The sequence below is a fragment of the Anomaloglossus baeobatrachus genome, chromosome 9, assembly GCF_048569485.1.
Source record: "Anomaloglossus baeobatrachus isolate aAnoBae1 chromosome 9, aAnoBae1.hap1, whole genome shotgun sequence".
Taxonomy (NCBI): Eukaryota; Metazoa; Chordata; class Amphibia; order Anura; family Aromobatidae; genus Anomaloglossus; species Anomaloglossus baeobatrachus.
The window spans coordinates 109,242,128-109,255,352 of record NC_134361.1 but is presented as its reverse complement, the minus strand read 5'-3'; the positions used below and the strand labels follow the sequence as shown (position 1 = coordinate 109,255,352).

At 40.4% G+C, this 13,225-nt stretch overlaps 1 protein-coding gene across 2 annotated transcripts in view; it reads left to right on the top strand.

Moving 5' to 3' along the window:
• The window catches only part of COL4A6 (collagen type IV alpha 6 chain), a 426,839-nt gene extending 416,621 nt beyond the window's left edge, over positions 1–10,218 (top strand). For both annotated transcript variants that reach the window (XM_075323930.1, XM_075323929.1), the window contains 4 exons: positions 563–679; positions 3,504–3,695; positions 3,821–4,107; positions 7,549–10,218. In XM_075323930.1, coding sequence (XP_075180045.1) covers positions 563–679; positions 3,504–3,695; positions 3,821–4,107; positions 7,549–7,809 — 857 coding nt within the window. In that variant the 3' untranslated portion in view covers positions 7,810–10,218. The remainder of the gene's footprint in view (positions 1–562; positions 680–3,503; positions 3,696–3,820; positions 4,108–7,548) is intronic.
• Positions 10,219–13,225: the final 3,007 nt, after the last annotated feature.

Genomic DNA, 13,225 nt, shown 5'->3' with positions numbered 1-13,225 from the left:
GGGGCACAGACAGCATTGTGAGGCATGTACAGCATACACAGCACTGTGGGGCACAGACAGCACTGGGAGGCATGTACAGCACTTTTGGATAGTGGGGTTGCCGCTCCTCTTCCCCTGTAGGACAGGAGCACCTCACGCCCTAACCCCGCCAACAAAGTACGTCCTCGCGCTGGCATGGCCAATGTAAGGACCTAATCTTTCAGTGTATGCGCACGCAGCCTTCAGTGAACACTGCACGCAGTCGCTCACAGCGCACGTGGAGGGTTTAAAGGGCCGGCATCCAGAAATACGCGGCTGCTGCCCAAGCACTGTGGCACTGTGGTCCCTGGGAATCTGTGTGGGGGCCGCAGAAAAGACCAAAGGTTCCCCACCCTTGCACTAAAGGGTCGACATTTCTCCTAATAGTTCTCATTTCAGATGGACTAATGTATATTTAACACTGCTTATAATATGCTTATAATAATATAACTGTTTGATATCTATCTATTTTGCTCAGATATTTGGTTTTTTTCCGCTTTTTTTATATCTAGTGTATGTGTAAGTTATTAAAAACCTATTTCAGGTGGAAAAGGCTTTCCTGGCAGACAAGGACAGATAGGAAGAAATGGCTCCCCTGGTCAGTCTGGCTTTGTTGGAGATCCCGGTGAGCCTGGTATTCCAGGACCCTTTGGATTTGAAGGTAATTGTTAGCTTTCCTTGAAATGTGATGTTCTACAATTTAAATAAAAAAAACCTTAATTTAATGTGGATATAATAAGTAATTTATTTGCTGTTGATAGCAGTGGTATAACTGTATATAGTTCATGTATGTTTTGTGTACAATGTAAGTGACCTGGTGGATACAGTGTCAGTATAAGGAGCCAGAGGATTACATACACCCATTCATCACTATATATAGTGACATGTAAAAGTTTGAACTCCGCTGGTCAAAATGACTGGTATTGTAAACAGTTAAACAAGTTGAAAATGAAATGATCTCTAAAAGACATACAATTAAAGATGACAGATTTCCTTTACATTTTAGACAAAAAAAATAAATCATCTTTTACATTTGAAAAAATAAAAAATGGGCCAATGCAAAAGCTTCGGGCACCCTTGGAGATTTGTGTGCTCAGATACATTAATTAGCCTGTTAGGGTTATGGCTTGTTTTCTGTCATTGTTGGGAAAGGCCAAGTGATGTAAATTTTACAGCATCCTAAAAACCCAGCCTTCTCTAACCTTGTGCCAAAAAACAGCAGCCATGGGTTCTTCTAAGTAGCTGCCTAGCACTCTGAAAATGAAAATGGTGGTGGCCCACAAAGCAGGATAAGGCTATAAGAAGATATCAAAAATAGAAATGGCAGTTAACAGGAACAGTGAAGGTCAAGATAATGTCTGGAAGACCAAGCAAAAGTTCTGTGGGAGCCTGACTTCAAAAGACCTTAAGGAAGATTTAGCAGACTCTGGAGTTGTGGTAGATTGTTGTACTGTTAAAAGACACCTGCACAAATATGGTCTTCATGGAAATGTCATCAGAATAATACCTCTCCTACGTCCTCACGATAAAATTCAGGGTCAGAAGTATACAAAAGAACATCTAAACAAGCCTGATGCATTTTTGGAAACAAGTCCTGTGGACCGATGTGGTTAAAATAGAACTCTTTGGCCACAATGATTAAAGGTATGTGTGGAGAAAAAAGGGCACAAAATTTCAGGAAAAGAAAATCTCGCCAACCATTAAGCATGGGGGAGGAGCAATCCTACTTTGGGGTTATGTTGCAGCCAATGGCACAGGTAACATTTCACTTGTAAAGGGAAAGAATGGATTCAATGAAATTTCAACCAGTTCTTGATGCAAACATAATACCATCTGTAGAAAAGCTGAAGTTGAAAAGAGAATGTCTCCTACAAATGGATAATGATCCTAAACACACGCCAACATGCACAATAGATGACTTCAAAAGGTGCAAGCTGAAGGTTTTACAATGACCCTCACAGTCCCCTAATCTGAGCATCACTGAACCTCCGGGGCTAGACCTCAATAGAGCAGTGCATGCAAGACGAGCCAGGAATCTCAAAAAAACTGGAAGACTTCCAAGGAAGTATGGATGAAAATTAGTGATGAGCAAATAATTACTATTTGTGTTCAGACTATTCGTAACGAATCCCAAAGTCATTGGGGAGCCTGAGCATTTTTCTTGTTGTGAATACTGTGGAATACTTGTCGAATACTGGAATAGTACTTTGCATTCGGTAAGCATTATCTGAACATGAATAGTTACTATTTGCCCATCTCTAATAAAAATCCCTCAAGCAAGAACTGAAAGACTCTTGGCTGCTACAAAAAGTGTTTACAAGCTGTGATACTTGCCAAATGGGGGGCTACAAGGTACTAACCATGTAGGGTGTCCAAACCTTTACATGCCACTGTAGTACATAGCCTTTTAAACCAGCAAAGCATAAAATGGTTCTCAGCTTTAGACACTGTATGGCTCCATATGAAATAGGAAGCATGCAAAGGAAGCTCTATTCCGCTGGAGTACAAAACAAAGACTTGGGGCCAGATTCATTATTGCATTTTATACCTGTTTTTCATTTGTGCTTCATTCTACTTTTAATTTGCACCTTTTTTTTAAGTCTTATTTGATATGTTTACCTAAGTTTTTCTTTTGTTTTGTTTTTTCTTTAAATGTTCGACCATTGTGAACAGTTTGGGGATTCCAGATTCATAAATTTCAACTTTATAAAAGTCACATAATTTGGTGCAAACGCTCTCCAGTCTACCTCTGGATTGATTTTTTGTACGGTTATTTTGCGCCATTTTTCAAAAGCTGCAGCTTTTTGCACGTTCTTTGGCGCCAGTTTAATGAGGACACTGTAAAGATGACTATGAGTATCAGCGGAGCATGCTCTGAAAAAAAAATTAAATCTGTGCATGCACTGCCGCTGCTCATATTCGTCTTTACAGTGTCTTCAATAAAATGGCACTGGGGATCGCTGTACGCGCATGCGCTGATTCTGGCACCATTTTATTGAGGAGTTGGAGAAAAACGTAAAAATAGTACTGCGGATGCGCCGGCCACAGCGCTAACAGCGGTGGCAGAGAGAAGAAATTTAAATAAAGGGAAGGCAGGAATCATTACAGAAGACCAGACCTACAAAGTCCCCCCGAATGCTCATGCCACTGCACAAATTGCATCTTTTTAGGATGACTGTACAAAGATTACTCTGCAATCAAGACTTGGATTTATCATCTAATGGTATAATTTTAATCAGCATCCTAGCACCATTATGGCACTGCCTTTAGTTTAAAGGGCAAAAACCTGCTTTTTGGTTCCCTTTAAGTCTTGTTAAATTTTATAGGACTGAAAGGCCAACTCTTACCTATTTTGCCCCAGAAAAAGAAGAAAGCCTCTCTTGAAGTTCAGGTAGCAGCATTGCTGTATGTAGAGGATAAGCGCTGCAGACAACCTCAACCTTATTAATTGATCTAATTGTTTGTACATTTGTTCATGACCGCAGGTCCACCAGGAAAGGAAGGCACCGCAGGGTTACCTGGCATGCCTGGGCGGAGTGTGAGTGTTGGGTATACTTTAGTAAAACACAGCCAGGCTGAGCAGATTCCTCCGTGTCCTGTTGGAATGAACAAGCTTTGGGATGGTTACAGTCTGCTCTACGTAGAAGGACAGGAAAAGGCTCACAATCAAGACCTCGGTAAGTCATCTGTGGGATCTGAGGTGGAAGACGGAGAGAAATCTACACTGTTGTTTAATGGGTGGAATGATTTGGGGTTAGATTATGGCTGTTGAGTGATTATGTCCATTTCACATTTTATTTAGGTCTTGCCGGATCTTGCTTACCTCGATTTAGCACCATGCCTTTTATTTATTGCAACATCAATGAGGTTTGCTACTATGCCAGTAGGAATGACAAGTCTTACTGGCTCTCTACTACGGCTCCTATTCCCATGATGCCAGTGTCCAGCACACATATTAGAAACTACATCAGCCGCTGCTCTGTGTGCGAGGCGCCATCTCAAGCTGTCGCTGTTCACAGTCAAGACAACACAATCCCGCAATGCCCAGAAGGCTGGAGGAGTCTTTGGATAGGATATTCTTTCCTTATGGTAATATTATTAATTGAAACTTCCTTAAACAAAAGGTTCCGTATTGGGCCTGGCTCAGATGAGCTTGTGCAAAATCGTCCGTTTTTTAATCCTGAAAAACATCCCTATCGTGTTCAGTTTATTCGTTTTTTTTATATCCATATCGTATTTGTGTTTTTCACATCCACGAACAATGTATATGTTGTTTTTTTACATTCATGTGGAATCTGGTTTGTACATGAACAATTAAAGTCATATCCAGTTTTCTATCTTCATAATTGTAATGTATCCCTGAAAAACGCAGGCCTTATGGATGGGAACCTGTATGTGATCCGTATTTTATGCACCCATGAACTTATAATGAGCGACAATACAGATTACAGTAGTGCACGCTGTGATTTCATACATACAGACCATCATTCCGTGTGTAAAATTGTTCATGTGACACATTGACATGCATTGGTCCATGTGCTGTCTGTATGCTAGCTATATTGCATATGGACAGCACACAGACGTTTAATATGCTCGTCTGAGCAAGCCATATAGAGCGAGGTGGTTTTACTAGGTGATAAGATTCCCTTAAAAGAAAAGCACTAAAGTCAGTCTTAAAACACTGCTTATATATTTTTTTTTTTACTTTATATCGTACCAGCTGTCATTATTCTTGTGACATAAGCAGATTCATAAGCCATTAGTGATGGGCGAACCCTAACTGTAAAGCTCGGGGTCCATACTGAATACCTAGTATTCTTGTACTGACCCCGAACGTGGAGTTCTCAGGGAACTGAACTCCATGTAACTGTATTTGTCTACCCGGATAATTAAAAAACTAAATAAAAAAAAAAAGGAAAAACAAAGAAAATGGGGAATAAAGTAATAGCGTTATATTTAGAGTCTCCCACACGCCCGTAACACTACTTCTGAGTCCGATTAACTCTCATACATATTCACTGCTTCCCCCACTCATCGGCAGTCCTGGCGTGTGATTAGCTGCAGTCAAACCGCGCCCCCACCCTGTGTGACAGCGTCTTTGATTGGTTGTAATTACATACGCTGCCTACGTCTCTATAGTGGTGTAAAAATAAATAAATAAATTGCCATAGGGTCCCCATATAGTTTGATACCCAGCACAGATAAAGCATACCCCCAGCTGTGCGCATATATTGTCTGTGTATCAAAATAAGAGAGACCCTATGCGGCTTGATGCATTTTTTATGTGTTTTTTTTGACAGGAGATGCAGTATTGGTGCAGGATTTTGGTGTATACATTTCACCGCCATGTCTCCATCTCTTGGCAAAAAAAATTTGGTTTTCTACCAGGAGATGCAGGTTTGTGAACTCAGTTCACCTGAGAGTTCAGTGAGGTCAGTTTACTTGAGGTCACAGGTGGGGTACCCTGGGAACCACAAGCTGTGACCACAGATAAACTGAGTGAGGTCACTGCTCATAGCTGCAGCTAAATCAGTCTCTGCCTGAAGCCCACAGTGTGCAGACATGTTCTGTACACACGCGCTGTGATTTCAGTATGTATGTAGCAAAGCTGAAATCATCGTGGGACCTAGTGTGGATTATGTCGTAACTGGGTGTTTGGAGTTAATAAATTGGAGAAAGAGGGTGGGTTTTTTTGTATTTTTCAGTGTTTGTGTTTATTTCTTTTCACTTACAGATTAGTAATGGGGAAGTCTCATAGACCCGCCCCATTACTAAACTAGGGCTAAATGGTCGTTGTGAGCTCTCATTAACCCCTTATATTACCCCAAGTGCCACTGCACCAGGGCCATTGTGATGGATACGGCAATTGTGGGCGGCTGAAGACAGCTATTTTTAGGCTGGGGGGACCCAATAACCATGGGTCTCCCTAGCCTGAGAATACCAGCCCCCAGTTGTCGGATTTATCATAGCTGGGTATCAAAATTGAAAGGGAGCACACTCTTTTTTAAAAATTATCTGTTTAAATAATTTAAAAAAAATGCATAGGGGCCCTCTTATTTTGATTCACAGCCAATATAAGCACACGGCTGGGAGCTGCAGCCGTAGCCATATACTTTATCTGTGCGGGTTATCACAATATATGGGGACTATTCTGCCACCGATATATGTGGATGAGATGTGTCTGAGAGATGTGATCACGGATCTCTATATAAACAATGGCGGATAGTGTTACTCACTAATCTGTGCTCCTAGGCCTCAGCAACTGCGAATGGTGGTAGGAAGGATGATGCAGTTATAAGTCAACAGTCTTTATTTACAATACCTTGAAGAAGTGAGATGTCACAGATGATGAAAGGATGAAGATGAGGTGGGAGTTAGCACTGTAGAAAAGGCTGTTATAGGCACACCAGATTAGAGGTAACAAGAGAATCCTTTCTCCAGTCCTGAAGCATGAAGTTCCAACAAGGCAAAGAAAACCCACAACAGGAAGCCAGGCCAGAAAAGAGGAGGGCTTACCGCCCAAAGGTATTATGGGAAAATACAATAACATAAAATGACAGCGTAATACAAACAATGACCAGAAGATGGCAGCAAAGGATGGCAGATGCAAATGATGATACGAGTAATATAGAACATTACAAGTGTCCATGTATGGCTAAAAATCAATAGATAGGCGGAAGCAGCACAGGGACCCTACCGCAAATGTTTTATTTATTTTTACACCACTATAGAGACGCAGACAGCGTGTGTGACTCCAACCAGAGATGCTGTCAAACAGGGTGATGGCGTGGTCTGCCTGCAACCAATCACAGACTCAGAAACTGCTGGTAGGTGGGAGAAGCAGTGAATATGTATAAGGGTTAATGAGCATAGTGTTACAGCCACACAGGAGACTCGATAAGTATAACAGTCCTGCTCTAATCCCCCTATCCCTTCCTACCACCATTTTAAAGCACAATGTTCGAGTCCTCGTACATTTATATGGGGATTGGCGTCCGGGCAGATGTTTGGCATTAAGTCCGGTCCAGAACCGGGTTGTTGTTTTTTTTAAAAGACCAGATGGACCTGCCGATCCCAAATATCGGCGGGTTCGCCCATCTGTATAAGCCATGCCAAACACATATTTACACCACCAACAAAGCATGTTTCAATGAAATTAACATCATGATATATTATAGTTCATTAAGTTTAAAATGAGCATTGGTCTTTTGGGGATATCTCACAATTTGTATTACTTCTAAAGCCTATTTTTGTGAAGAGCAGAAAACAAAAACCAGTGCCATAGTGATGCATGGTAACGATTATTCTGTAGCAAGAAAAAAAAAAGAAACGGAGTAGAGGAGAAAGTCATCAGGATGCTTAGGATAAAAATCATGAGACAGCAATTGGGTAATACATGTAATGTACAACATAGGAATCAGAGAGACATTACAGTTATTCCATTATATTCATATAATTTTTAATTGTGTATTCGAGCTTGCCATTCTTACAGTTTGTTCGGCTTCATTATTTTGCTGATTGTCTCCACAGCACACAGCTGCTGGTGCAGAAGGAGGCGGTCAGTCGTTGGTATCCCCTGGGTCATGCTTAGAAGATTTCCGGGCTACTCCTTTTATCGAATGTAATGGAGCGAGAGGAACTTGCCATTATTTTGCAAATAAGTACAGTTTCTGGCTTACGACCGTGGAAGAAAGGCAACAATTTGGTGGTGCTCCCCCCTCGGAAACACTGAAATCTGGGCAGCTACGAACACGTGTGAGCCGTTGTCAGGTTTGCATGAAGAACTTGTAGCACATCTACTTTTCCAAGAACTCAGTGTTTTCCAGCCTCAGTAAATGTATAGAAATGGCATGGAAGACGGCCGACCTCATCCATGGGCAAATGCCTGGGAGATCTTGGAGATGACAACAAGGCACTTTTTAAGAATAGCAAGGATATCTGCTGTAAACTCACGAGTTTGAAAAACAAGTGAGAAGCCGTACAATGAAGTATGGACAGGCCAGATTCTGGAAAGTAAATATTTTAAAAGAAAAATGGTGCTAACTTTTTTTTTTTATTATTTTGTCTTACACAAGTGTATTATTCATGGCTACCCCAGAAATTCCTCCTGAATATTCAGATCTGCTACTATGTGGCACGGTCATACGTCAGCGTGCCTTGTTGCCTATCATTCAGAGGCACTTTCCTAATGTAGAATCTATCATATTCTCCCGAAGATGCCATTTTCCAAGGATTCTTATCATGCAACGTGATACACCAAAGCCAAACTTAGATATGACTTCCTTAGTTGTATGACTTTAATGAAAAATGTGTCTTCCATTAAGGCAAGAAGAAATGTTACTGAGGGTACTTGCACATTATTACTGTATTAGAGTTTTATTATCGTGAATAAAAGTCATAGCATCATAATATTGTGCCACAGTAAACCCATTGTATTATTGATCCTAAGCAATAATTATTGAAGAACGCGCATTGGTGGCGCTAGTGGACTGTCTGCATAATGTGGCCAAAAGGAGAGAGCGCACAGCACAATCATCCTCTCGTCACCTCCATTCATAGACTATTACAGAAACGTGTGAACAAGAAAAATTATAATCTTCCATAAAACAAGCAGACGTCGTCGTCCGCAGCCATCATTATATAAACATACCAAAGAAAACTGGATGAATGCAAGACTTCGAATGAGAAAACCAAGATTATATTCATCAATTTAAAAATACATGAGGTTAAGCTGATAAAAAAAGATACATGTGCATCAGATACACAAAAGTGACATCAGAAAGAAATCCAAAACGAGGGGGTGTAGGTTACCTACATAGGGAGGGTATTGTAAAGATGGAAATGTAGGTTGTGAGCCCCAATAAGGACAGCGATGATGATGTCTGTAAAGTGCTACATAAGCAAGTAAAATAATAAATTAATAGGTGAGAGCAAACAATGAAATCCTGTATAAACTATTGTTTTGTCTTTCCTGATATCTGTTACATTTGCACTATATAATGTACTGGAGACACTTGCTAAAGGTGAATTGTACTAATGACATAGGGTATGTGCACATATTGAGTATTTGGTTGCAGAAATTCCTGCATCTCTTGGCAGGAAAGACCTAGAGGCAAAAACGCACCATGTGCACACAGCCTAATAGCTTTTGTCTGTCCAGTACCCTCTCTATACACATACTTCACATCCTCTCTTTTTTCCCCTCTTAGGGATTTTTTTTTTTTTTTTCTGAAATTAATTTTTGTGTATCTGATGTACACATTTTTTTACCATATTAAAAGGAGTTTACAGAAAACCAATTTATTGTGAAAACAACCTGTGCTTTTTTCACCCTCCCCTGGTCCAGCACAATGTCTGCTCTGCTGCTCGTCGTTTCCATTATTGTCTGTAATGCTGACATCACATCAAAGAAATGGTGGCCAGTTAGTGAGCTCAGCACCTCTGAACGGTTCATGGGTGGAGCTTAGTTATTGGCTGCAGCGCTACCGATGTGATGTCACTGCTGCAGGAAATAATAGACACAGGGAACAACATCAGGGAATCAGCAGTCGACCAGGAGAGGGAGACTAGATATACAAAAAAACAAAGTGAGCCTGGGGAGACTGGTTTTCTGAAAACTCCTTTAACGTCACATCTTTTCATGGTTTTTCATTATACGTCTTGCACTCATCCGCTTTTCGTTGTTTTCTGGTGCTAGGTAAAGACTTGATTGCACACTGTATAAATAATCTGCTATCTATATATGACTTGTACTGACACTGCCCCTATACACAATCATCCGGCTATGTTGAGATTGGCCCCTTCCTACACTTTGTTGACCACTAATGCCCAGTCTTTCGGAGGTAGCCTTAGTGCATATATTTTGTAATTAAAAAGATTTTTCACAGAAGCCCCTATACACCCTAGAAATACCACAGTCAATATGTACATTCTAGTTTATTATATTTGTCTAATAGCTTGTATTTTACTTTATATGATTTTTATTCCAAAACTGTGTGCATTGTATTCCACTATAGCCCAGTTTTTCCTTTAGGTGCAATTCCACTTTCTGGACTACTGAGGTGACCCTCATACGACAGAAGGTAACAGCAGATACATGAAACATTTCCCTTACTGTTCATGTTGTGAGACATGTATAGAAAGATTTGGAGTGCACACAACCACTGTGTAAATGTTAAATAAAATTGATCCCTGACTAAAGCAATGTCCGTGATGCATTTTCCCAAAATATATATATATTTGAAGTTGTAAGTTTACGTACACCTTAACCACATTCATTGAGACTCCATTTTTCACAATTCCTGACCAGAGATGAGTATCTGATGATATTCACATTTGCCAAATCATATATATTTTCACCTTGCCTGGATCCTTTGGCCAGTCTCTGCCACTGCTCCCATTAGTGTGGACCTGGCCTCACGTCTGCAGCCAAGGAGACCATCAGTGAGCTCAGCGGGTCTGCTAGAGTAAATGGAAGACCCCCTTTTATAGCTGCTCAACTCACTGATTGGCTGCTGAAGATCACTTCAGTGGAGTGTCGAAAATTTGCCGATGAACTTGGGGAAGGTGAATACACCGACTTTCTTTATAAGAACCTGCAGCTGATGACATTTACTGAAAGACAAAACTCCTTTAACACTAGAAGTCCCAGAAATTTCGCCCTCCCACCTGAACTCCCGAAAAAGGGTCAAATGACCCTTAGTCCAAACTGTAATTAAGGCCATTACTGGTGCACCACAGGAGGTTGGAAAACAACAACCTCCTGTGGTGCAACAGTAATTGCCTTAATTACAGAACAAAAGACGGTGATTATAGGATGTTTTAGCTAAAATCCTTCAGGTCATTCGACTCTGGGTTCCAAAGGTAGAAATGTTAAATGACCCCTCTCTTGAACTTCTAGTGTTAAAAATGGTGGTTCACCCATATTTTTTATTTTCTAGATCGATATTATGTTGAGAAACAATGTTTCTCTCAAATACCTTATGTTGGCAATAGTGCCTATGATAGGCGCTATTGCGGACTGCTGTTCCCCATGGCCTGACCTCCGGGCTTCATATTGCCCACACCTCCTGTTACTTGCCACAGGTGAGTCTGAACAAGCATCACATGGTTGAAAACAAAGCTGTTTACTCACAACTTTGGAAAGGAGCCAACAATTTTGTCTGGTCCATTTTTCGGGTTTTATGTGAAATCATGTACAATTTGCATTATCTTCTCTGTTTTCACAAAGGAAATATACATGTGCATAACAAAACATGTAATTGCAATAATTTTCTGGGAAAAACATCAAGGGTGCCAGCACTTTCAGCCATGACAGTGTGTGTGTATATAACATTTTTGCTTTTAAAATGGATCAGCTTTTTCTTTGCTTATATATAAATGAGAATAGATACAAAATTCATGATATTCTTATATCAGGAAAATTCTGATTGATGGAAACAAAGACCCCAATTCATCAATTTGGCCAGAATTTTGTCACAAGTTGCATTAAAAAGTCCCTAAAGTTTGGTGCGACTTTAGGCCATGTGCGCATGTTGCGTTCTGTACCTTGCAGAAATGAACGCATCCTCTGGCAGAATGTCAGTCACATTTGGTTTTGACCACAAAAACGCAGGAAATATGCATGCGTTTTTCTTGCGTTTTTGCCGTGTTTTCACCACGTTTTACATGCATTTTCAGTGCTTAAAATGGGATGCGTTTTCAATACAAAGACACTACTAAATAAAGTTTGAACATTCAAACACTAGGAAAAAATTGGGAAAAAAAATAATAAAATTTCATGCTTTAAATCATACACTATATTGACAATTTTCCTAAAAAGATTATTGAGATATAATATTTATGTAAAGATTAAATTTAACTTATTGTTTGATTTTTTTTTTTTGTCGGGCTGAATGTGAGGGCGAAAGGAAACCTCTTGACCTCACTATAATGCCAAAAACGCATGCTTTAATTTTGGCAGAAAAGCATGCGTTTAGCATCAAAAAAGCATGTAAAATGCTTGGATTTTGATTTTGGATGCGTTTTCACAACTGTCATTGACTTCAATGTTAGCTAAACGCGGCCAAAACGCAAAAAAGAATTGAAATGCTGCTTTTATAAACGCAGAGATTGACAACATTTTGTCACTCAAAACACTGCATTTAAAAAAGCATCGTGCGGACGAATTTTGCTAAATTCCCATAGACTTTGCTTGGAAATCAAAACGTAAGCTTTTCGGCATTGAAACGCTGCAGTTCAAAACGCTGCAGAAACGCATGAAAAAACGCAACATGCGCACATGCCCTTAAGAGTTTTCTCATCAGATTTCCCAGCTACTCAAAATGGAGTAGAGCTGGGGCGTGACAGGGGTGCAGGGAGGGCTTTACACCAAAGCTAGTCTACTTCATGACAGGTTATAGTGTTCCCTACAACAGAAATCTTACTCCGGTCAATGAATGAAGTAATATTTCTGGTGGGGTCTATTGAGGGAAAACAGCACTTGTCAGACGCTCCGGAATCATGAAGAAGCGTGCATCTCTTTAGGACTCAGGAGTGTCTGACTCTAACACACCCCCTGATAAAGGCCGCAGAAAATAAAATAAATTAAAATTGCTGGTCATACAATGTATTTGGTTTGCAGACATTGCACAAAAGTGAGGAAACTGAAGTGGCACCAGTCCAACCCACCTCTGATGACAGCTCTTGCATCCATTACCAACCCTTCTGATTTCACCACAATGCTTTCTTAGATTGTCACCAATAACACATTGGTCATATAATATTCGTATGTTTCACAAGTAAGACACATTGTTTGCGTATATTACACAATTCATTTATTCATGCATAATAAGAAACCAAACCTGAGTGCAGCAGATATATCATGTAGTCAAAAGTAAAAAACACTGCTTACCTTTTCATGTCCCACAAGTCAACTTTTTCCACATTATTGCACCAGCATGATGCTTGAAAATCTAGCTATATAAAAAGTGCAGAACAAAGATCCTACTGATTCAGGGTTTTATATGTAAATAAATACCGTATGTTTTGGACTATAAGAAGCACTTTTTTCCCCCAAATGTTGGGGGAAAAGTGGGGAGTTGCGTCTCATAGTCTGAATGTAGGGCTGTGGGGAATGAGGGTGCTGCGGTGGAGCAGGTCATTGGTGACACGAGCAGCCTGCAGCAGCGCCTGCCGTGACCACGTGGGCCCTCATTACAAATGCACG